Source organism: Pezoporus flaviventris, unplaced genomic scaffold (genome assembly GCF_033815535.1).
Source record: "Pezoporus flaviventris isolate CSIRO_AGI_PZ_B2104156 unplaced genomic scaffold, CSIRO_AGI_Pfla_v1 ptg000213l, whole genome shotgun sequence".
NCBI lineage: Eukaryota > Metazoa > Chordata > Aves > Psittaciformes > Psittacidae > Pezoporus > Pezoporus flaviventris.
Genome location: NW_026892761.1, coordinates 1,224,938 through 1,245,126, shown reverse-complemented (window position 1 = coordinate 1,245,126; position 20,189 = coordinate 1,224,938). Strand labels below are relative to the sequence as shown.

Sequence of the window (20,189 nt, the reverse complement as noted above, 5' to 3'; positions counted from 1 at the left end):
CCACCACCACCCCCTGTCCCACGTCCTTGGCAGCAGCATCAAATTTAGACCAAGCTCTGGGCCACGCCGAGCCGAGGAATCCGGCAGCGCAGCCGGGAGCCGCTTCCCAATGAGCTTTCCTGAGGGGGAACCCTGGCCCTGAGCACGTGCCTGCGGTCCCCATCACCCTGAGGGTTCCAGCTCCCGTGCCCCACGTGCCATCATTAAGGATCCCTTAAGTGTGTGCCTCCTCCCCAGCCCGATTTGTCAGCCTGACTCATGGGCCGGGTGCCAGCACCACATCCTGCCCACCACGTGCTGCCCACCACAATCTGCATGCCGCATCCTGCCCATCACCGCCATATCCCGGGCAGCCGGACCTGCCTGCATCCCAGCAGGAGCTGGATGGATCCTGCACCCTCGTCAGTGGCTTTGGGCAAACGCTCCCAGTGCAGGAGCCAGGATGGAGGGGGAAGCACTTCATCCCCACGAGGGCTCTTTTGGGGACCCCAAGTGTCCCTGTCATGGGGCATGCAGGCGTGTGCGTGGATGTTGGACACATTTAAGTGCATCCATGCACCCTTCAGACACGAAACCTGCAGCCCTGAGGTCGGACCTTGCCCCTGGCCTCTCACCACTGCTGCCACCGAGCAGGACCCGTGCCCCACACGCTGGCTCCCAGCCCTTGGAGCCATGGCCCCAAACACTGCTGCCGGAGCTGCAGGGAGGCAGTGGCAGGGCCGGGCTCCAGGCAGGGTCCTCGGGGCTGCAGGTTCCTTGGTGCCCCTTCCCCTGCAGCCTCCCACTTGCATGGGGGGGACCTCCCAGGCGCAGGCAGCACCCCCAGTGCTGGGAGGCTGCGGGGGGCACCCCGGGGGTAACACCCGGGTGCTTTTCATCTTCAAAGCTCTCCCTGCACTCACTTTCATCCTCAGCCCACTTCGGAGGCCCCGGCTATCGCCGCCCCATCTCAGCATCCCCGAGCAGCCGGGGCCCAGCCAAGCCCCACGGGAAGCTGCACGGTCGGCACGGTGCTGGCTGTGGCACAGAGGGGAATCCCGCGGGAAGGGCTCTGCCGGGGCCTGTCGGAACCAACCGCCGCCGTGCCGTGCCCGCCGGGCCCCGCGCTGGCACGCTACGGCACGGCACCAGTGCTCCTGTAGGCGCCCGGCACCAGGGTGGGCACCCTGAGGGTCCCTGCCCCATCCTGACCTCACCTCCTCGAGAGACAGCACCGCACAGAGCATCCAAAGCACAGAGATTTAATAAAACCATCTGCATTGCTGTTGTCGTTGCTCTTTACAGGTCAAACATGAGGAAAACCAGTGGAAATGAGGAAGAGACCAACAACATCATCGTCATAAATAGAAGATGTGTCCTGGGAGGGGACACGAGCACTCACGGACACTCACACACACACACAGAGCCCTGGGAGGTTAAAGTGGGGGGTTCACATTTGCCCCCACCCCACAAAGCATCCGGCTTCACCCAGATCTTTAAAATGGGGGGCCCCCACCCCAGTCAGCACGGCCCCCTCAGGGAGCTCTGTGCAGGGCAGAAACAGCCGCTTACACCCCAGCCATGGGTGCTGGCGAGGAGCAGGGCAGGCAGGGTGACCACACATGGGCTCCCATGCAAATAGGCAATGGGAAGGTGTTGGGGACCCGCCGCGCACCCATGGACACGGGTGTCCTTTGCCCTGCCATGGGGTCACAGTGACCTGGCTCTCCGGTGCTGGCACGGGGATCTGATGGAGCCAGTGGGATGGACGCGTGGCCACCGCACCAGGAAAGCAACGACGGGTCTGAAGGGTCCCATCCCCGCCGAGAGGTCCCCGCTCCTCCGTGTCCATCATTGCCTTCTATGAGCAGCCCACCCCGGTGCCCTCCGTGGCCGCGGCACCGCTACACGTTGGAGACCTGCTGGTGCTCCCTGGCCTGGCGCAGCCCGTACAGCCACTTGATGACGCGGGCGTTGCGCTCGATGACGGAGATGCCGTAAGGGACGCGCTCGGGCGGGCGTCCCTCCGGCGTGGCGGCGCTGGGCGGCGAGCGGCCGCCCTCCGAGCTGGCCGTGCTCACGCTGTGGAACTTGAGGGAGACGATGTCGGAGCTGGCGCGGGCGAAGCGCTCGGCGCCCGTGTCCTGCAGCTCCTCGGGGTCCAGGCCGCAGTAGTTGAAGAAGCGCTCCAGGTCGGCGGTGGCACGCGACAGCCGGTCGCTCAGGTCCGACTTGGAGCGGTGCAGCACCGGCTGCCGGCGCGCGCTCTCGGGGCGGGCGGGCGAGCTCCGTGCCGGGGCTGCCGGCAGCGCGCCGGGGATGGGGGATGCGGGTACCGGTGTCACCGGTGTCACTGGTGTCATTGGTGTCATCGGTGTCACCGGAGTCACCGGTGTCATCGGTGTCACCGGTGTCACTGGCCCCCGTGGAGCCCCGCAGGGACGCACGTCCACCCTCCTCACGGCCACGCTGCCGGGGGGCTTGGCGGCAATGGGACTCTCCGGTGGTTTGGCAGCACCAGCACCGTCCGCCCCGCTGCACCGCGGCGCCGGCACCTCCGCCCTCCACTTGCAGTCCCTGCCCAGCGGGTTCTCCGCCTTGGGGAAGGGGCTGTCGCAGAGGTTGATGAGGTTGTTGAGGATCTCCAGGTCGAGGCAGGTCTTGGTGCCCGCGGGTTCGGCGCGACGCGGTCCCGGCGGTGCCCTGCGGCTGGGGGTGAGCACCGCCCGGCGCACCCCCGCTGTGAAGAGGGGCTGCTTGAGCAGCGGTGGCTTCACCGGCTCCTGCCTGGTGCTGGCGACGCGCTGGCTCTTCACGTACTTGGCCTTGTCGGCCTCCAGCCTCTCCACCGCGCTCGGCTTCCCGGCGCCCGGCTCGGTGCCACGGCGGAAATAAGCCGGGCCCTTGCGGAGGATGCGGATGGGCATGGTCGAGGTGAAGGGAGCCGTCACCTGCACCGGCATCCCCTTCATGGCGTCGCCGGCCTGCAGCGCCTCGACGGGCATCCTCGGCGCTGGCACCGCGGCACCGGGTGGGTGCCCGGCAACCGCAGCGATGGGCTCACGTGCCGGCAGCTGCAAAGAGGGCCTGGAGTGAGCGCGGTGCCGCTGTCCCTGCCCGGCCCCACCGCAGACAAAGGCTGCCCGGGCTGTGTGCGGTGCCGCACTGTCTGCGCCGGCAGCGCCGGGCTGCTATTTGAAGGCAGGAACCACGCCTCCATCGCCACCGCGGCCTCCCCGGCACGGTGCATGGCCAATCGGCGCAGCCGGCCTGCTTCAAACCGCACCCGGACCAATGGGGATGGCGGGGAGGGAGCCCCAGCCACGGCAAGGGGCACCCCGGGGAGCGAGGCCGGGGTGGAGATGGGTGGTTTGGTCCTGCACCCCTCAGTGATGCTCTGCCTGCATCGCCTGTGCCCGAGGGTGCATCACCTGCACCACGGGGTGCATCTCCCATGCCCGGGGGTGCATCACCCGCATCAAAGGCTGCATTGCTTGCACCCAGGGGTGCACCAGCTGCTCCCAGGGGTGCCTTGCTAATGCCCAAGGGTGCACCACCTGCATCAAGGGGTGCAACACTCACATCAAGGGGGGCGATGCTCATGCCCAGGGGAGCATCGCCTACTGCCAGGGGAGCGTCCCCCATGTCCGGGGGTGCATCACCCACCCCTCTCACCCACCACCCTGCCAGGCTGGGGGGCTCTGGGGCCCTGCTCCCCCTGCTCTCCATTCCCCAGCTCCCTGCTCCCACCTTGGATCCCATTGGAAAGCACCACCGGGGTTTTCCACCTCCCAGCGAGGTGTGCTGGGAGCGGCGCTGGGGCCCCGCGCACCCCACGTCCCTGGGCCCCTGCCAACCCCAACAATCACAACCGCCCGCCCCAGCGGTCGCACCAAGCCCCGGCCTGCCCATAGCGGCGTGGGGAGGGTCCAAACCAGCCCTGAACCCCACCGCAGCCCCTTCCCAGCTGCTCCCAGTGCCCCTGACCAAGGGTGGGCAGAGCTGGAGGGGTCCCAACACACGGAGGGGCTCAGGCAGCGGCGGGGGGGCGCGTGGGGTTGGATCTTGCCCTCCCCCCCCCCCCATTCCCGAGCTGCTTTGAGCCCCCCAGCTCCGGGCACAGGTGACCCCCTGCTATGACAGCCCCGGCACTCACCGGGTGCAGCGGTGCCGTGGCCGCAGTCCCTCCTGCGGTGGCCCCGGTGGCTGCCGTCACCGTCGCCGTCACAACAACTTCCTGGGTGCCACCCAGGGCCCATCCCAGCATCACCGGCACCCACAGCACCGCGGCATCGGCATCTGCGCCCCGATGGGGACCATGCACAGGTCCTCAGCTTGCGGAAGGTGCAAACGTCCGTTCCCCCCACCCCACCCCGGCAGGCAAAGCGGGGACACGGCTCCACGCTGCGGTGGGGCTCGGGTTGATGCCGGAGGCTCAGCCCCAGGGTGAGCCATGGGATGGCTCTTGTGGCACCGGGATGAGGGCACAGGGTCCCCAGCACAGCCATGCGGGCAGCGGGGGGTCCCCTCCCTGTTTGGCCAGCAGGGCCGGGCCCAACCTGCTGCTCCGCATTCCTGCGGTGCTGAGCCTCCTGCCCTGGCACGGCCGGGATGAACCGAGCCGGGCTGAGCCAAGGCACCCCCCAGACACCCCAAAACACAGCCACATCGTCCCATGCCCCCAGCCCTGCCAGAGCATGGGGATCCAAGCGCCATGGCTCAGAACCCCACTTCCACTGGGTGATGCCCAGCCATGGCCCCAGCTCCAACCCCTCCTGGTGCGGGCAGCACAACCAGGCTCACTCGGCACACGGAATAACCCAGGCAGTGCTTCCAGGGAGCCATGCCGGGAGATGTGCGCTTGTGCCCCCCCTCACCGGGCGATCCCGCTGGCACAGGACCGGCACCACCTCCAGCACCCACCTGGATGGGCCCTGCGATGTGGGAGCCGGCTCGGCACGGCTCAGCCGCCACAGTGCTGCTCCCTGCGCTCGTCCGGGCTGTCGGGTGCGTCCTGGTCCCCAGCCGCGTCCTCCCCTTCTCCCCCGGGAGCTGCTCTGCACCGCGGCTGCTCCTGCTGAGTCAGTGCTGGGCGAGGACGAGCTCACATGGGATTAAAACCGTGGGGCATCCTCCATGCCAGGCTGCGTCACGCAGCGTGATGGGACACGGTGCCGTCCCGGCGTGGTGCTGGTGCAGCCGCGGTGCTGGATGGGGATGCACGGCCTGAGGTGCTCCCACTGCCAAAGCCAGATCACCTCTGGATGCCCCCTGCCTGCTGTGGGCACAGGGTCCCGGTGCCCTGGCACGGACCCAGGGAGATGGGAAGGTTCCCAGCCTGGCTCCCCGCCGGCACGGCCAGCCAGCAGGGCCTGCTCTGACATGGAAAACTTGCCTTGTTCCCGCACGAACCCAGCAGCAGCCCTCTGTAATGAACTCCCAACCGCAGGAAAACAACCCGGAGAGTGGGAATGGAGCTGATGGACCGGAGCGGGGTCACCAAGCCTGCGGTCACAAAGCCCTGCTGGCCTAAACCCAGCCCTGGGGCAGCCCCGGGTGCCATGGTACAGGCATCTCCCGCGGCGAGGAGCGGATGGAGCCGTGTGCTTTTCCAACTGCGCTTGGAAGCAAGACAAGGAGCAGGCGGAGAGCAAAGAGCTGAGGGCAACACATGGAAAACAGTGTCTGGGTGCCACAGGGCTGCCCTGTGCCTGGCCAACAGCAAAGGCGGATCCACACCATGATCCTGGCTGGAAAAACACTGCGCAGAGCCTGCCCGGATGGGCTGAGCCCCACCGTGGGCACTGAGCCTGCACAGGGTGCAGCAGCGGGTGCAGGAAGCTGCCCGGGCACGTCGGGTGCTCCTGGAGCGGGGCGTTGGAGCCTCACCCTCACTGGGAGCATCCCGGGACGGGTTTTGGGAAGGCAGCCAGCGGTGGGAGCGCTCCCCAGCACCTCTGACACCACCTGGCCCGGTTGGACAGGGCCTGGAGCAAGCTGCTCCAGTGGAAGAGGTCCCTGCCCATGGCAGGGCTTGGAGCTGGAGGAGCTTTAAGGTCCCTTCAACCCGACCCAGGCTGGGGTTCTGTGCTGCTGTGTCTGGGGGCAGAGGGACAGGCGGGTGCTGGCGCTGGCTTCGCTCTCACCTCCCACGGGCGCTCGGGGCTGAGCTTCCCACGTGTCACTTCCAGGATTTCCAGGAGCTAAACACAGCCTTCAAGGAGCACAAAACACACTCAGAGGCCAAATCCTTGCTGGAAGTGCTGGGTGGAGGCAGCTGCGGGTGCCAGGGCTCGCGGCAGCCCCAGGCACAGACACTGCAGAGCCAGGAAGCCCCCCAACACCTCTTCTTGGTGAGTGCTAATTCCCGATGGTTCCTTGCATCCCCTTGGCACACCGGGGCTGTGCCTGGCTTTGTAGCAGGGAAATGTCCCCTATGCCATGTGCCGTGATCGAGGGCAAGGCACCGCCTGCTCCTGCCTCAGTTTCCCCAGTTGTGAGGCAGGAGCACCTTCATCAGGGACTGTAGCAACAGGATAAGGGGTGATGGGTTTAAATTGGAACAAGGGAGATCTAGGTTGGAGATAAGGCAGAAGCTCTTCCCTGTGAGGGTGCTGAGGCGCTGGCACAGGGTGCCCAGAGAAGCTGTGGCTGCCCCATCCCTGGCAGTGCTCAAGGCCAGGTTGGACACAGGGGCTTGGAGCAAGCTGCTCCAGTGGAAGGGGTCCCTGCCCGTGCAGGGGTTGGGGCTGGAGGAGCTTTAAGGTCCCTTCCAACCCGACCCAGGCTGGGATCTGTGATGTGGGTACTCAATGGGGATGCTCTGGCTGGGTCCAGCACCGCCTTGCTCCGCTCGCAAGGGGCCGAGGGAAGGATGCCGCCCGCACCCCGCTCTCCCCACGCGTCTCCGCAGGCAGCAGCTCGGCGCCCGGAGCCGGGAGGTGACAGATGGGGACAGGCCGGGCACGGGGCCTTTGTCTGCGCGGTGGCTGCGGCACGGACATGCAGATGGCGGCTGCCGGCGGGGCCGGGACCGCAGCCCGCGGCCGGGCGAGCGCCGGGCCCTGGGGAGCCGGCCCTTTTGTCGGGGTCTCACCTCCAGCAGCGGCCCCTTCCCCGCACCCCCCCCCCCATTCAACTTTCAACTTGACCTGCTCCTTTCACATGGAAATGGGATGCAAATGGCACCGGGAGGGGGGCTGCCAGCGCCTGCGACCTGGCAGCGGCTCCCTGCACCCGGCTCTGGGGGTCACACACATGTGCCTGGGGTAGCCGGTGGTCCCTTGGGCGAGGGGGGACCCCCTGTTCCCCTGCAATGGAGCAGCCGCATTCCCCTGCCCTGAAAGAGCATCCCCACTGCTCTCAGTCAAGCAGCTACTCGGGGACGGTTCTTGCTGGGGCTGAGCCTGAGGATGGACCCCGCTGATCCCAACATTTCCTATGCCCATCCTCACCGGTGATGGGGAGGGGGCTTCCCAGTGATCCGGTCACCAGAGCCCAGCAGAGTCCAGTGGCCGGGGATTGTTCGGCTCCCGAATGCTGCCATCTGCCTCCATGGCCTTGGCTCACATCTGCCGGGGTGCAGAGGGCCGGGGGCTCAGCTGCAGCATGGGAAGGGGCAGCATGTGTTGGGTGGATCGGGGTGAGGAGCGTGAAGCAGCAGCGTGGGGGTCCCGCACCCAGAGCCCCTCGGGCTGCCCTCGCAAGGGTCTCCTTTGTGCTGCCACATTAAACACCAATAAAACACCGTCCCCTCCTGTCCCCAACCCAGACCAGCCCAAGCCCTTGCGCCTGGTTCCTTCTAGCATCTTGGACCTGCTCCCCCTCTTCCAAGTGCCCCCAGCACTGGATTGTGCTGGGATAGACTTGTTTTTCTCCATAGGAGCTGGTATGTGGCTGGTTTGGATTCTTGCTGCAAACAGAGCAGATAACTTTGGGGTGTTTTGGTTATCATTGAGCAGCTCTTGCACAGCATCAGGGTCTTGTCTGCTTCTCACAGTGCCCAACCAGTGAGGAGACTGGGGGTGCAGAGGAAACTGAGGGGGGAGGTGGGGATGGGACAGGAGACCTCAGTGAGCAAGGGGTACCCCAGGCTAAGGGCCCTCCTGCTCAGCAGTAAAAGCTGGAGAAAAAGAAGGAAGCGGGAGACATTTGGAGTCACTGTTACACATGGATCTGCTGTCCTGGCGCTGGCAGGACACGGGCCTGTGTGGGCAGCAGTGAAGGAATTGTTCGGGTAGGAAGGGACCTTAAAGCTCCTCCAGCTCCAACCCCTGCCACGGGCAGGGACCCCTTCCACTGGAGCAGCTTGCTCCAAGCCCCTGTGTCCAACCTGCCCTTGAACACTGCCAGGGATGGGGCAGCCACAGCTTCTCTGGGCACCCTGTGCCAGCGCCTCAGCACCCTCACAGGGAAGAGCTTCTGCCTGAGAGCTCATCTCAGTCTCCCCTCTGGCAGGTTCAAGCCATTCCCCTTGGCCTGTCCCTACATGTCCGTGCTGCACCACACAGCTGGGGCAGGGCTGGAGCCAGGAGCAGAGCAGGGCCGGCTGCGCAGGGAGGCACAGGGACAGGGACAGGCAAGGCACCGGGGAAGGGAGCCCCAGGCTCTGCAGCCGCTGTCCCAGCGACACCCGGTGGGTGCTGTGGGAAGAGCCGCAGTGAGGCACCCCGGGGTGCTGCGATGGGGGGGGAATTGTGCTGCTGGGGCTGACCTGGCCTCACCCGTCACCTCTCAGCTGCTGCAAGCGGCTTATCCGAGGCTCACGGCTTTACTGCCCGCCTGGTGCCGCCCCGCTGCCATGTGCTTGGGTGCACCCGAGGTGGGAGCATAGCCATGCTGTGGGGTCCCCGAGGGCCCTATGGCAGCCGCTGCCCCTGCAGAGACCCCCGGGAGGGGGGGGCACAGGCACCAAGTGACATTGGCAGCTGCGAGCAGCAGCCTGAAATAGGTGGGATGCGGTTCAGCCGGGGACATGCGCAAAGCCCAGGACACTGCCAAGAATAGCCACCGGCACCGGGCCAAGCCGGGGGCACCGGGCCAGCGGCCACGCTGCGGTGAGAGCCCGTGGCCATGGCGCTGCCCCGGGCACCGGCGGCACGTGCGGAGGGAGGGCAGCGGTGGTGCCGGGCAGGGGATGGGGTGTCCCCGGGCTGGCAGGAGCTGGAGGTGCCGCAGCTGGACTTTGGCCACCGGGACGGAGTTCGGAGCTCAAGGCTCCAGCGCCTGGGGTTGGGCTGTGCGGGAAGAGCTGCTGGAAACCAGGAACCCACTGGGAAGAGAGGCAGGAGCAGGGGGGTCCTGATCCCCCGTCCCCTCTGGCCGTGCCCCATGCCCAGGCTGACACCAGCCAGCCCCTGTCCTATGGCAGGGGGGGGTATGGCTGGGACGGGAGCTGGTCCCTCTGCCCATGAGGATCCCCTGGGGAGCAGGGCCCGCCCCCCCCCTCCCGTCCCTCCAGGAACTACGGCGCGTTTCCTTGTGCTTTCTGATGGCTTTTATCCCATCACACCCTGTGCTGGCAGCCGACCAAGCCCGCGGCTCACGTGCTTCCCTGCGACCTGCTGGGACCCCCCCCGTCAAGGGCAGGAGCCCTGAACCGCGCCCGAGGAGGACACGGGCACCCCCAGCGCGGGGTCTCCACCGGCCGGGACCGGGGCGAGGACCAGCCCCGGAGCCGAGGCGGCGGCAGCGCGGGGCCCGCCGGTCCCCCGGTCAGCATCCGGAGGCGGTGACGTTGGCCTCACGTCACGGCCGCCGGGACCCGCTCCCGCCCGCGGCTGCTGCCGGTTCCCCCAGGCACAGTGAGTTCCGTGCCATGACATTGCTGCAGGACCGGTCACACCAGGAGCCCGCTTCCGCGCTGGCTCCCGCTCCGTCCCGCCGTGCCCGCTGCCCCGCCGCAGGGCCGGGGCCATGGGCGGCTGGGTCCGGGCAGACACGAGCTTCACCCGCGGGGCCGCGGGGCCGTGGGGGTCAGTGCTGGCAGGAGCGGGCTGCGAGCCCGGGGCAGGGGATGCGGCCGGCTCGCTGCTGACTCAGCGCGCAGGCAGGAGCCGGGCCCGGTTCGCAGGTGGGGCTGCCGGGAGAGCTCTCCTGGCCGCAGGCGCAGGAGCCCGCCCGGATCCCGTGGGACGCGGCGGGGAGGAGACGGGCGTTGCGGGTGCCCTGGGTGCGCCGCGTTCGAGGCCCCTGCTCCCGGCGCTGCCGCTGCCCAGGCCTCCCGGCGCCCAGGTGAGAGCCGCCGCCACCCCGTGCCACGCCGTGCTCTGACCCGGGACGGGCCCCATGGCCGCAGGGTCCCTGCTCTGTGCCTGTCCGGGATGGGACCCAGCGCCGTCGCGGTGCGGAGCAGGGGGATCCCATGGGTTGGGAATGGGCCGTGGGGTGACCGTGGTGCTCCGTGAGTCCCGCGCCGCCGTGGGGTGATGGGGAGCAGCCGCTCTGCCTGCTGCCCGCAGAGGGGGGAGGCAGGCAGGGCCGTGGGTTGGGGTCCGGGGGGGTCAGGTCTCACCCCACCACTGATGCAAACCTCTCCCCGCAGCACAGCGGCGGCGTCCCCGAGCACCCATCCCTGAGCATGGCGCTGCTCACCCATTTCCTCGCCTGCACCTTCGGCATGGGCTCCTGGGTGGCCATCAACGGGCTGTGGGTCGAGCTGCCGCTGCTGGTGACGGTGCTGCCGGAGCAGTGGGATCTGCCATCATACATCACCATCATCATCCAGATGGCCAACGTGGGGCCGCTCTTCATCACCCTCATGCACCGCTTTCGGCCCGGCTTGCTGAAGGAGGAGGCTGTAATCTACGTGGTGGTGTCTGTGGGTGTCCTGGCCTGTTTACTGTTAGCCTTCCTCTGGAACTACACATCCTCCATCGCCGGGGCACCCCACAGCACCGCCTTCCTGCTCCTCACCTTCTTCCTGGCCCTGGTGGACTGCACTTCCTCCGTCACCTTCCTGCCCTTCATGATGCAGCTGCAGCCCCAGTTCCTCAACACCTTCTTCATAGGTGAAGGGCTCAGCGGGCTGATCCCTGCTCTCATTGCCCTGGCCCAGGGCTCTGGCATCTCCACCTGTGACAACACCACCCGCTTGGTCAACGTCACCATCGGCAACGAGACCGTGGAAAGCATCATCTCCCACATAGAGACCCACTACCTCCCAGCCAACTTCTCCACCCTCGTCTTCTTTCTCCTCATGACGGTGATGATGCTGGCCTGCTTGGTGGCCTTCTTCTTCCTCAACAGGCAGCCCAAGGAGTGGGAGCTCTCCCAGCAGCAGCTCTTTCCCAGCAATATCATGCTGAGCTCAATCGACCAGACCCCCAGTGAGGAAGGAGGCCCCCGGCTGAGCGGGGGCTGCCCACGCCCAAAGGATGCCAAGGGGCTGACGAGCATCATGCCGGAGCAGGTCTACTCCCTGGCCAAGCTCACCTTCATCTACCTCCTCGTCGCTTGGGTGAGCGCTCTGACCAACGGGGTCCTGCCGTCCGTGCAGTCCTACTCCTGCTTGCCCTATGGCAACACCGCCTACCACCTCGCCACCACGCTCAGCTCCATGGCCAACCCTCTGGCCTGCATCGTGGCCATGCTCCTGCCCGGCAGGTGAGTATCAGGGTGCTGGGGGGCCACGGTGGGGTGCACCCCGGTGGTTTCTGCCTCCAAAACAGACTCTGCTTTGCAATGGGGGAAGAAGGAGGCATTGGATGGGAGAGGGGCTGTGGGGTTCCTGTGCCCTGGCAGCAGAGACACCCCAGGGAAGGAGGATGAAGCCTGTGCCGTGGGTCTGTGCCCCTCACCCCAGTGTCACCCACATGTCCCTTGCAGGTCCCTGGCCCTGCTGGGCACCCTCACCATGCTGGGGACAGGCTTTGGTGCCTACAACATGGCCATCGCGGTGATGAGTCCCTGCCCACTCCTCCAGCAGTCCCAGTGGGGAGATGTCACCATTGTAAGTCACTTGGGTCCCCTTCACCCGGTGAGGTCTCTGGGGCCACCCCAAGCTCTGTCCTCACCACAACGTCCCCTATCCCCACCCTGGGCACCCCACATGAGCCCTGCTGACCGCTCTCCCCTTCAGGTCCTCTCCTGGGTGCTCTTCACCGGGACGCTCTCCTACGTGAAGGCGATGGCCGGGGTGATCCTGCGCAGCTGCAGCCGCAACGAGCTGGTGTGGTACGGGGCGATGGAGCAGTTGGGCTCCCTCCTCGGGGCCCTGCTCATGTTCCCCCTCGTCAACGTCTACAACTTGTTCACATCGGCCGACTACTGCAGCCTGCAGTGCCCGGCCTGAGCACCCCCAGACACCCCCTCTTGTCACTGTGCACCCAAAGCCAGCGAGGGCCGGGAGGCAGCGCTGGCACCGGGATGGCTGCGGGCGCGTCCCCACCGTGCCCATGGGCTGGGGCAGCTCCGTGGCTCCGAGCACCGGGCGTCCCTGTTGTGTTCAAAGCAATAGAAGGTGTTTGCTCAGCCCTCTGCTCCCCGCTGCCTCTGCCCCCCCCCCACGCCGCTGCCCCCCTGGGCCACATCCCCTGGGGGGTCTGGCATCATTTGACATCGTGCCCCAAACCCCCCTGTCCCCAGCTGCACCCATGGCCCCAGCGGCATTCCCAGCCCTGTGCCACGCAGAGGCTGTCAGTGGGTTTACAGCCAGCTGCAGGGAGCAGGGACAAAGCTGGCTTGAGCAGGGCTGTGCCGGAGCCCTGCCGGAGCCTGCCCTGCCCTGCCCTGGACATGGGGAACGGAAGGGGGGGGGACACAGACCATGGGGCTTTCACAAGGGCCCCACCAGCGGGGGGAAACTGAGGCACAGGGAACTGGGGGAACCTGCCTGACATTTGCCACCTTCCACAGGGCACAGTGTCCCCGTCCATGCTTTCTGTTCCCTCCCCATAGCCCTGTGCCCCTCTGTACCCCACCTGAGCCCTGCTGCACCCCGAGATGGGCAGCACTGGGGCTACAGCACATCCCTGGGCCCAGTGACAGTCAGGGGGTGGCACAGGACCACCGGTACCCAACTGGGATGGGGCATGGCAGGCGCTGGTGACCGGGGGCAGCAGCAGCCGCACACCGGGACAGCCCCCGTGCCCCACACGCGCCTGCGCCCCCTCCCCGGGGCACGAGGCAGCCGGGCCTTTGTCCCCGGCCCTTTGTCTGGCAATCTGCTCCGGAGCTGGCGGCAGCGCCAGACCCAGCCTCTGCCTCAAAGCCACTCCGGGGCTCCGGCTGCGGCCCGGCCGCCTCCGGGAGCGACGCGGTTGGAATCACTAATGGCCAGCAGCCCCCTGCGCCAGCGAGAGGCAGGAGCGAGGGCAGCGGGCTCTGCCCCACGGCACCTCCTGCCTGACCCCACAGCACCAAGGGTCCAGCCCCATGGGGGATGCTCAGTGTCAGGACAAGAGGGATGTGGCCTTCGGGGAGGCACCGTGGGGTGATTCGTCTCATCCCAGGAGCAGGATGCATCCCACGGCCTTTGCAGGGAGACTGGGAGCTGAAACAGGGACCCTCTCCCGCTGCACCCCACAAGGATGCTCCTGCCCTTGGGACCCTCACCCACCGGACACACACCCCGCACACCCCCCCCCCCCCCCCCGATCCCCTCCCTCTCGCCAAGGAAACAATCGGCTCCGATGGGAATTATTTCCATACAGCTGCTCAGGAAGGCACAAACCCGGCCGCAGCCGAGGAGAAAGGCTGAGCCTTTCTTCTGGAGCTCCCCTCCCTCCCCAGCCCGGCGGGGGCAGGTTTGGGGGGGGGGCCAGGCGCTGCAGTCAGCAATATCAGCACAGCTCGGCAGGGCTGATTGCAGGTTATTAACATACATTATCTCAGTCCCCTGCCTCTGAAAGGAGCCGGGTTCCTATTCCCCCTCTCCCAGCCCTCCCTCCCCCTGTCTTTTACACTTAATTACCTCCCTTATTACACCACAGCCTGGAGAGAGACAAAATCCCCGGGCAGCGGGGCAGGCCCGGCCCAACTGGGGCGTAAGTAATGGCCCGTTCTGCCAGCGCCTGCCAGGAGAGCCCCGGCACACGCCTGGATAATGAATCACGGAGCGGAGGCCGGGAGCCCGGTGTGTGAGGGGGGGGGGATCACCGGAGCAGCCCCTGCAGGAGGCAGCTTCCCCCCCAGGGGCCATGGTCCTGTGGGAGAGGTGACCTTGAACTTGGCAGAGCCCTGATGTCAGGGATGCTGCAGGGATGGATGGGACCCGTGACGCTGCCTGCGAGGCCTCGTGGGATGGGGGGTGAGAGCCCAGTATGTGTGGGGAGCACCCCGGGCCCCCCCACCCCAGCAATGGCCTGGAGGTGCGGAATGCTGAGGGATGCATTGGGGTCTGGGGTGAGGTGGGATGCTGTGGGACATGTGGGGCTGTAGGCTCGAGGATGCTGAAGGATGTGGTCCCCTGTGGGATGGGGGGTGCTGTGAGCTCTAAGGTACTCAGGGCTATTGGATACTGTGGATTATGGGATGCCCTGGGCTGTGGGGTGATGTGGGATGCTGTAGGATACCGTGGGATGTTGTGGGATGCCCTGGATTATGGGGTACCACACAAAGCCATGAGCCCGATGAGCTCAAAGGATGGCCCCAGTCCTGGCTCCCAGTCATGGCTGTGAGCAGCCAGAGCCTGGGTACCTGTCACGGGGGGGGCTGCCTGTGACCCCCAATCCTGGTGCCACTTGGCTCCCGCAGCCGGGGGTGCCCAGGGCTGCACTGTGACGGCTGTGCCAGCGCCCTGCCTGCAGTGACGGATGAGGACTGGCCATAGCTCAGCACCGCACCGCTCGGTACAGCACCGGGCTCAGGCAGAGCAGGGCCCGTGGCCAGCCAGGTCTCAGTGTCACCCTCCAGCCCCAGCAGCACAGGGACACCAGCCCCAGGCCACCCGTGCCTGCGGGACCGGGGCCTCATCCTGCTCCAGCAGCGAAGGGGGGGGGGAGAGGAGGCTCCGGCAGGGAACAATGCACCGAGCCCAGCTATTGTTGTGGGCTGCGAAGGTCACAGGCTTGGGATGGGGACAGGGATGGGGACAGGGACACGGGAGAGGGCGAGGAGGCGGGAAAAGGGACAGGGAAGAGGGATGGGGAAGGGGAAAGGTGTAATGGGCAGGAATGGGGACAGGGCAGAGGGGACAGGGCAGGGAAGAGGGAATGGGGATGGAGCCAGAGAACAAGGGACACGGGAAGGGACGAGACAGATGGGAATGGGGACAGAGATCAGGGATAGGAACAGAGAGCAAGGACAGGGGAAAGGGGCAAGAAACAAGGACAGGGGCCAGAGGTGGAGACAAGGGCCAGGGCCGGGGATGGGGACGGGAGCAGGGCCAAGGCCGGGACCCCCGCCCCGCAGCCCCGTCCTTCACAGCCCTGGGGGCTGGCGGCAGGAGACAAAGGCGGTGGGAGGCAGCGGAGCGTGTCCCAGCCCCCGTCCCCGCGTGTCCCCATTGTCCGGGGAAGGGGAAGGGGGAGGAGGGAACCGGGGGGAGGGACCGGGGACCCCGCACCGCAGCGCTGCCCGGGGCTCCCCGCGCTGCCGGCGGCTCAGGGGGCTCCGGGGGGGGGGTCCAGGCGCGGCCGGGCGGAGCGGCCCCTTCCCCCCCCCCCCCCCCCCCCGCCGCCTGCCTTCCTCCCCCTTATCCTCCTCCTCGTCCCCTCCTCCTCATCATCCCTCCTCCTCCTCCTCCTGCCGCCCTGCTCTCTGCCTGCCTCCCCGCCCCTCGCAGTCGCTCCCCGCTCCTCGCCGTCCGCAGCGCGGGGCCGGGCCGGGCGGGGCGGGGGCCGGTGCCGGTGCCGGGACCGGTGGCGGTGCCGGTACCGGAGCTGTCCAGTGCTGAGGGCGCCGGCCCGGCCCCGCCATGCCCCGCTCCTTCCTGGTGAAGAAGCTCAAGGCGGAGGCATTCCCGGCCGCCGGGGCCCCCGCGCCCCCCTACACCCCCCTGGAGCCCCCCTACGCGCTGCCCGGCCCCGCCGCCGGTGATGGTGAGTGCGGGGACGGGGGTTCCGGGGGGGCCCCGCAGCCGCTATTGTGTGAGCGACCGCCGGGGCACCGGGTGCAGAGGGAGCGGGGCAGGACGGGGCGGGGGTCTCCGTCGAGCGGGGGTGCAGAGGGTTGGGGGGGGGGGGGGGTCGGGGTCATCCCTCCGCACCTCTCTCCCCCCTCGGGGCTCTGGGGCCAGCGGCCTCTGCCGAAGTTGGTCCTTAGGGAAGCATCCCCGGTCTGACAGCGGCATCCCCGCGGGTATCCCCCCGCCCCGGCCGGACCCGCGCCCCTCAAACCGGGGTGCAGCGAGGCCGGCCCCTTCCTATAACAAGTTTTGGGGGCGTCCGAAGCTGCCGGGGCGCGGGGGGCAGCGGAGCGGCTCCGAGCCCGCAGGTTTCATTGTTCGCCGCGGTGCCCCGAGCCCCCCCGGGAGCGCGGGGGGGCCGCCTCCTCCCCGGGGTACCGAGAGCAGGCGGGGGAGAGGCGAGGGGCAGCCCCCCCCTCCCCGCAATGCTGGGAGAGGTGCAGGGGCTGGGTTGGGGGGGGGTCTGGGTTCTCTGGGGCCGCGTCCCGCTGGGGAACACAGGGGGGAGTTTTGGGGGTCACTGGGGTGCAGAGACCCCAGACGGGGCGGCCCAGGGACCTGCCCTGGGAGAGGGGACCGAGGGGGGAGGTCCTGCCCCGGAGCGGGGGCTGTCGGGTCCTGGCTGCTCGGGTACCGGGATGCTGAGCTGGATGCAGGAATGGGCCTGATCCAGCCACGCACAAGCCAGCATCATCCCAGTGCTGCGTTGTCCCCCCAGCTTTGGCTGCTCCCCAGCCCTCGGTGGGCTTTCTGTGCTGTGGGCAGCGTGTGAGGGCCTGGGGGTCCCCAGCTTCCCCCCTCCCGCATTGGGAAGCAGAGGCCGGTGGGGGAGGGATGTGCTGCAGCTGGGCAGAAGCTGCCGACGCTGCTCTCCTGGAAATAACCTTGCTGCATGCTCGGAGGCAGTGTGAGAAATTGCTGAGCAGAGCGCTTTCTGCACAGCCCGCGCTGTCAGCACAGTGGGGCCGAGCTCTGCCCCTGCCACGCAGCCCCCTCCCCACCACAGGCACCCCCAGACCTTGTGGAACACCCAACAGCAGCCACTCGCCCTGGGCTGGGGGTCCCATGGGTGGGAGATCCCATGGGCAGGACCTAGGTTTAGGGATGCTCGGCTGCAGCTGGGGTGGGTGTCATGCACTGGTGAGCCTGGCCATGCATTGACACCAGCCCCCTGACAGCCCCCACTGCCACCAACGGTGAGGACGTGTCCTCTGAAGCAGGACAAGGGCCGGTCACACAAGGCAGGAGACCGCTGGGACCAGTTTGAGGAACCAGGGGTGGCTGCATGTCCCACAGGAACACTGGCCCTGCAGGGAGAGGACTGCACTGCTCCTCCTGCAGTGACCTTCATGTGCCAGCACGGAGGGATGGGGATGCCCATGCGGTCCCAGCTCTGCCAGGGTCAGGAGTCAGGCCATGAGCAGACCTGCACCAATGTCACACAGGGGTGGCAGTGCTGGAGCAGCACCCGAGCCCTGTTCTGTGCCTGGGGAGCTGCGGGTCCCTCTCCTTGGTGCGAACCCATGGCCCTGGTGCTGCTGCCCTCCAGGAGCTGCCTCGGCTCAGCCCCAGTGGGGGTCATTGGGAGGTTGGGGGCCTTTCCCATGCCCTTTGCTGCAGAAGGGAAACCCAGGGTGGGCTTTTCCCGCTCACCCGGTGCCGGCGCTGGACGGAGCAGAGCTCATTACGGTGAACAATGAGGCTCTGCACCGACAGCTGTGCGGCGGCGGGCGGCCCCCGGGGGCTGCTGCGGCACCCGGGCAGCAGCAGCTGAACCTCCCGCAGCCCCATCCCGCTCCCATCCCAGGCAGCCCCGCGGGAGGGACCCATCCTGCTCCAGATGTGGGGCAAAGTCAGCCCCTGGGTGCGTGAGGCAGCTCCGGTGCTCAAGGACAGCCCCTGGGGCTGAGCGGGGTCAGGGACCGGTGCGGGGGGGGCACAGCCCTGGTTCCGCATCCCCCAACGGGCACTTTTGGCTGTGGCTTTTCCACCATCCCCGGTGGGGCTGGCCCGGAGTGACGGTGACCCCGCTGTGTCGCCCCTGCAGGGTACCTCCAGCACTGCCTGGCACCAGCTGGCTATGACACCGACAAGAAGCAAGGGCTGCCACCGCCACCACCGGACCCGGCCTATGCACCGGGCCACGAGGAGTACAGCGACCCCGAGAGCCCCCAGTCCAGCTTCTCCGCCCGCTACTTCAACGGGGAGGCGGCGGTGACGGACAGCTACTCCATGGATGCCTTCTTCATCACGGACGGGCGGTCGCGCCGGCGCAGCGAGAGCCAGCGCCGCGGCAGCCACCGCCACTCCTGCCCCGAGTGCGGCAAGACCTACGCCACCTCCTCCAACCTGAGCCGGCACAAGCAAACCCACCGCAGCCTGGACAGCAAGATGGCGAGGAAATGCCCGACCTGCGGCAAGGCTTACGTGTCCATGCCCGCCCTGGCCATGCACGTCCTCACCCACAACCTCAAGCACAAGTGCGACGTGTGCGGCAAAGCCTTCAGCCGGCCCTGGCTGCTGCAGGGCCACATGCGCTCGCACACCGGGGAGAAGCCCTTCGGCTGCTCCCACTGCGGGAAAGCCTTCGCCGACCGCTCCAACCTGCGCGCCCACATGCAGACCCACTCGGCCTTCAAGCACTACAAGTGCAAGCAGTGCGAGAAGACCTTCGCTCTCAAGTCGTACCTCAACAAGCACTACGAGTCCGCCTGCTTCAAGGGCTCCGAACACAGCTGTGCAATAGGGAACTAGCCCCACAGCCCCCTGTGGCACATCCACATCCCTATCCCTATCCCCGTCCCCATCCCCATTTGCATCTCTATCCCATCCCCATTCCCATCCCCATCCCCAATCCCATCCCCATCCCCATCCCTATCCACATCCCCATCCCAGCCCTCATCCCCATCCCTATTGCCATCCCTGTCCCCATCCCAATCCTGGTCCCCGCGCCAGCACTCCTGCAGCTGCGGCCAGCCCAGTTGTGGCTGTGCCGTGGCCGGAGGACGCGTCCCCACAGACTCACTCCCCCCGCGGGAGGAGGGTGTCCCAGCGCTCCTGGGAAGGGCTGGATCCAGCCGGGACCACAGCAGGACCCGGCTCCTCGCCCGCAGGTCCCTGAGCCCCCCCGCAGCCAGGCAGGTCTCTCTGCGGGGACCTCAGGACCTCTTCCAGACCCAGGAGAGACTTTTCCTCCCCCAGCTCCTGGCTTTCACCTCTATTTATTTAATTTATTACCATTATTTATTTAGAGCTGCTGCTTCTCCTCCCCGGGGGATCCCGGGGGAGAAAAGACACTTTTCTGCTCCTGCCCCCAGGAGCAAAAGCTCACCTTGACCCCTGACACTGATGGGACCGTGGGCTGGCGCTACCGATGGCTCAGCGGGACTGATGGATGGTGCGGCTGGGCTGTCGGTCACCCCTGGAGTCTGGGGTCCCTGCAGCCCACTGCACGGGCCCTGGGGCACCCTGATGCCCCTGGCCAGCACGATCCCATGGGACATGGCCCTGTGGTGCTCACCTTGGCACTGTGGGTCCATAGCCCTAGGAAGAACATGGGGCCCCCAGCAGAGCCCCAGGGGACACATCCCTTGCTGGCTCCCAGCTTGGGCAGGCACAAGTGGGCTCTGCCATGGTGATGGGCTGAGGAACAGCCCCCCGGGCCAGTGCAGCCCCCTTGCTGTGCAAACAGCCAGGCTGGCAACTGGGCTGAACAGCCAGCCCTGGGGCAGCACCCAAACCCCCAACCGCTCCCCATGTCCCCACAGCCTCTGCCCAGACCCCTTGCCAGCCCCCCTAACCCATCGCCCCCTGCCTGCGCTCTGGAGGAGGGGTCAGTGTAGCCGTCAAGTTTGGGTGAGTCTATTTATATTATTCTTATTTATATTATTTATAACTTATGCTTTTCACTATTTATTTGCCAAGACTGGCAGGGCCGTGCCAGCGCTGGAGGCGGCAGAGTTGCAGCAGAGCCGCCGTCCCCAGGACACAGCCACGGTGACACGGATGGGGACGGCACCCCGAGAGCGGATCACGCAGCAGGCACAGAGGCAGGAGGGCATGAGCTGGGAACCCGGGGCTCCGCGCCCTGCAAGCCTCCTCCAGAGGCAAAGCCCTTCTCCCTTTGGCTGCCTCGCTGCTCCCT

General features: G+C 67.2%; 3 protein-coding genes across 4 annotated transcripts; 2 read left to right on the top strand and 1 right to left on the bottom strand.

The window, feature by feature from the left end:
- Nucleotides 1–1,817: 1,817 nt before the first annotated feature.
- FAM110A (family with sequence similarity 110 member A) lies at nucleotides 1,818–5,546 on the bottom strand. 2 transcript variants are annotated; one of them, XM_061441288.1, is made up of 2 exons: nucleotides 4,903–5,546; nucleotides 1,818–3,053 (listed from the first exon to the last, which is right to left on the bottom strand). In XM_061441288.1, exon 2 carries the CDS (start codon nucleotides 2,982–2,984, stop codon nucleotides 1,884–1,886), a length of 1,101 nt encoding a protein of 366 aa, XP_061297272.1. In that variant the 5' UTR covers nucleotides 2,985–3,053; nucleotides 4,903–5,546; the 3' UTR covers nucleotides 1,818–1,883. The 2 variants fall into 2 exon arrangements, with proteins under 2 accessions (XP_061297272.1, XP_061297273.1); XM_061441289.1 differs by lacking the exon at nucleotides 4,903–5,546 and adding an exon at nucleotides 4,136–4,197.
- A 4,103-nt stretch (nucleotides 5,547–9,649) lies between these two features.
- SLC52A3 (solute carrier family 52 member 3) lies at nucleotides 9,650–12,450 on the top strand. The gene is made up of 4 exons (XM_061441281.1): nucleotides 9,650–9,782; nucleotides 10,523–11,583; nucleotides 11,806–11,929; nucleotides 12,059–12,450. The coding sequence occupies exons 2-4, from the start codon at nucleotides 10,559–10,561 to the stop codon at nucleotides 12,269–12,271; spliced, it is 1,362 nt and encodes a 453-aa protein (XP_061297265.1). The 5' UTR covers nucleotides 9,650–9,782; nucleotides 10,523–10,558; the 3' UTR covers nucleotides 12,272–12,450.
- A 3,281-nt stretch (nucleotides 12,451–15,731) lies between these two features.
- On the top strand, nucleotides 15,732–20,178 carry SCRT2 (scratch family transcriptional repressor 2). Its single transcript, XM_061441293.1, has 2 exons — nucleotides 15,732–15,959; nucleotides 18,093–20,178. The coding sequence occupies exons 1-2, from the start codon at nucleotides 15,836–15,838 to the stop codon at nucleotides 18,797–18,799; spliced, it is 831 nt and encodes a 276-aa protein (XP_061297277.1). The 5' UTR covers nucleotides 15,732–15,835; the 3' UTR covers nucleotides 18,800–20,178.
- The last annotated feature ends 11 nt before the right edge of the window (nucleotides 20,179–20,189 follow it).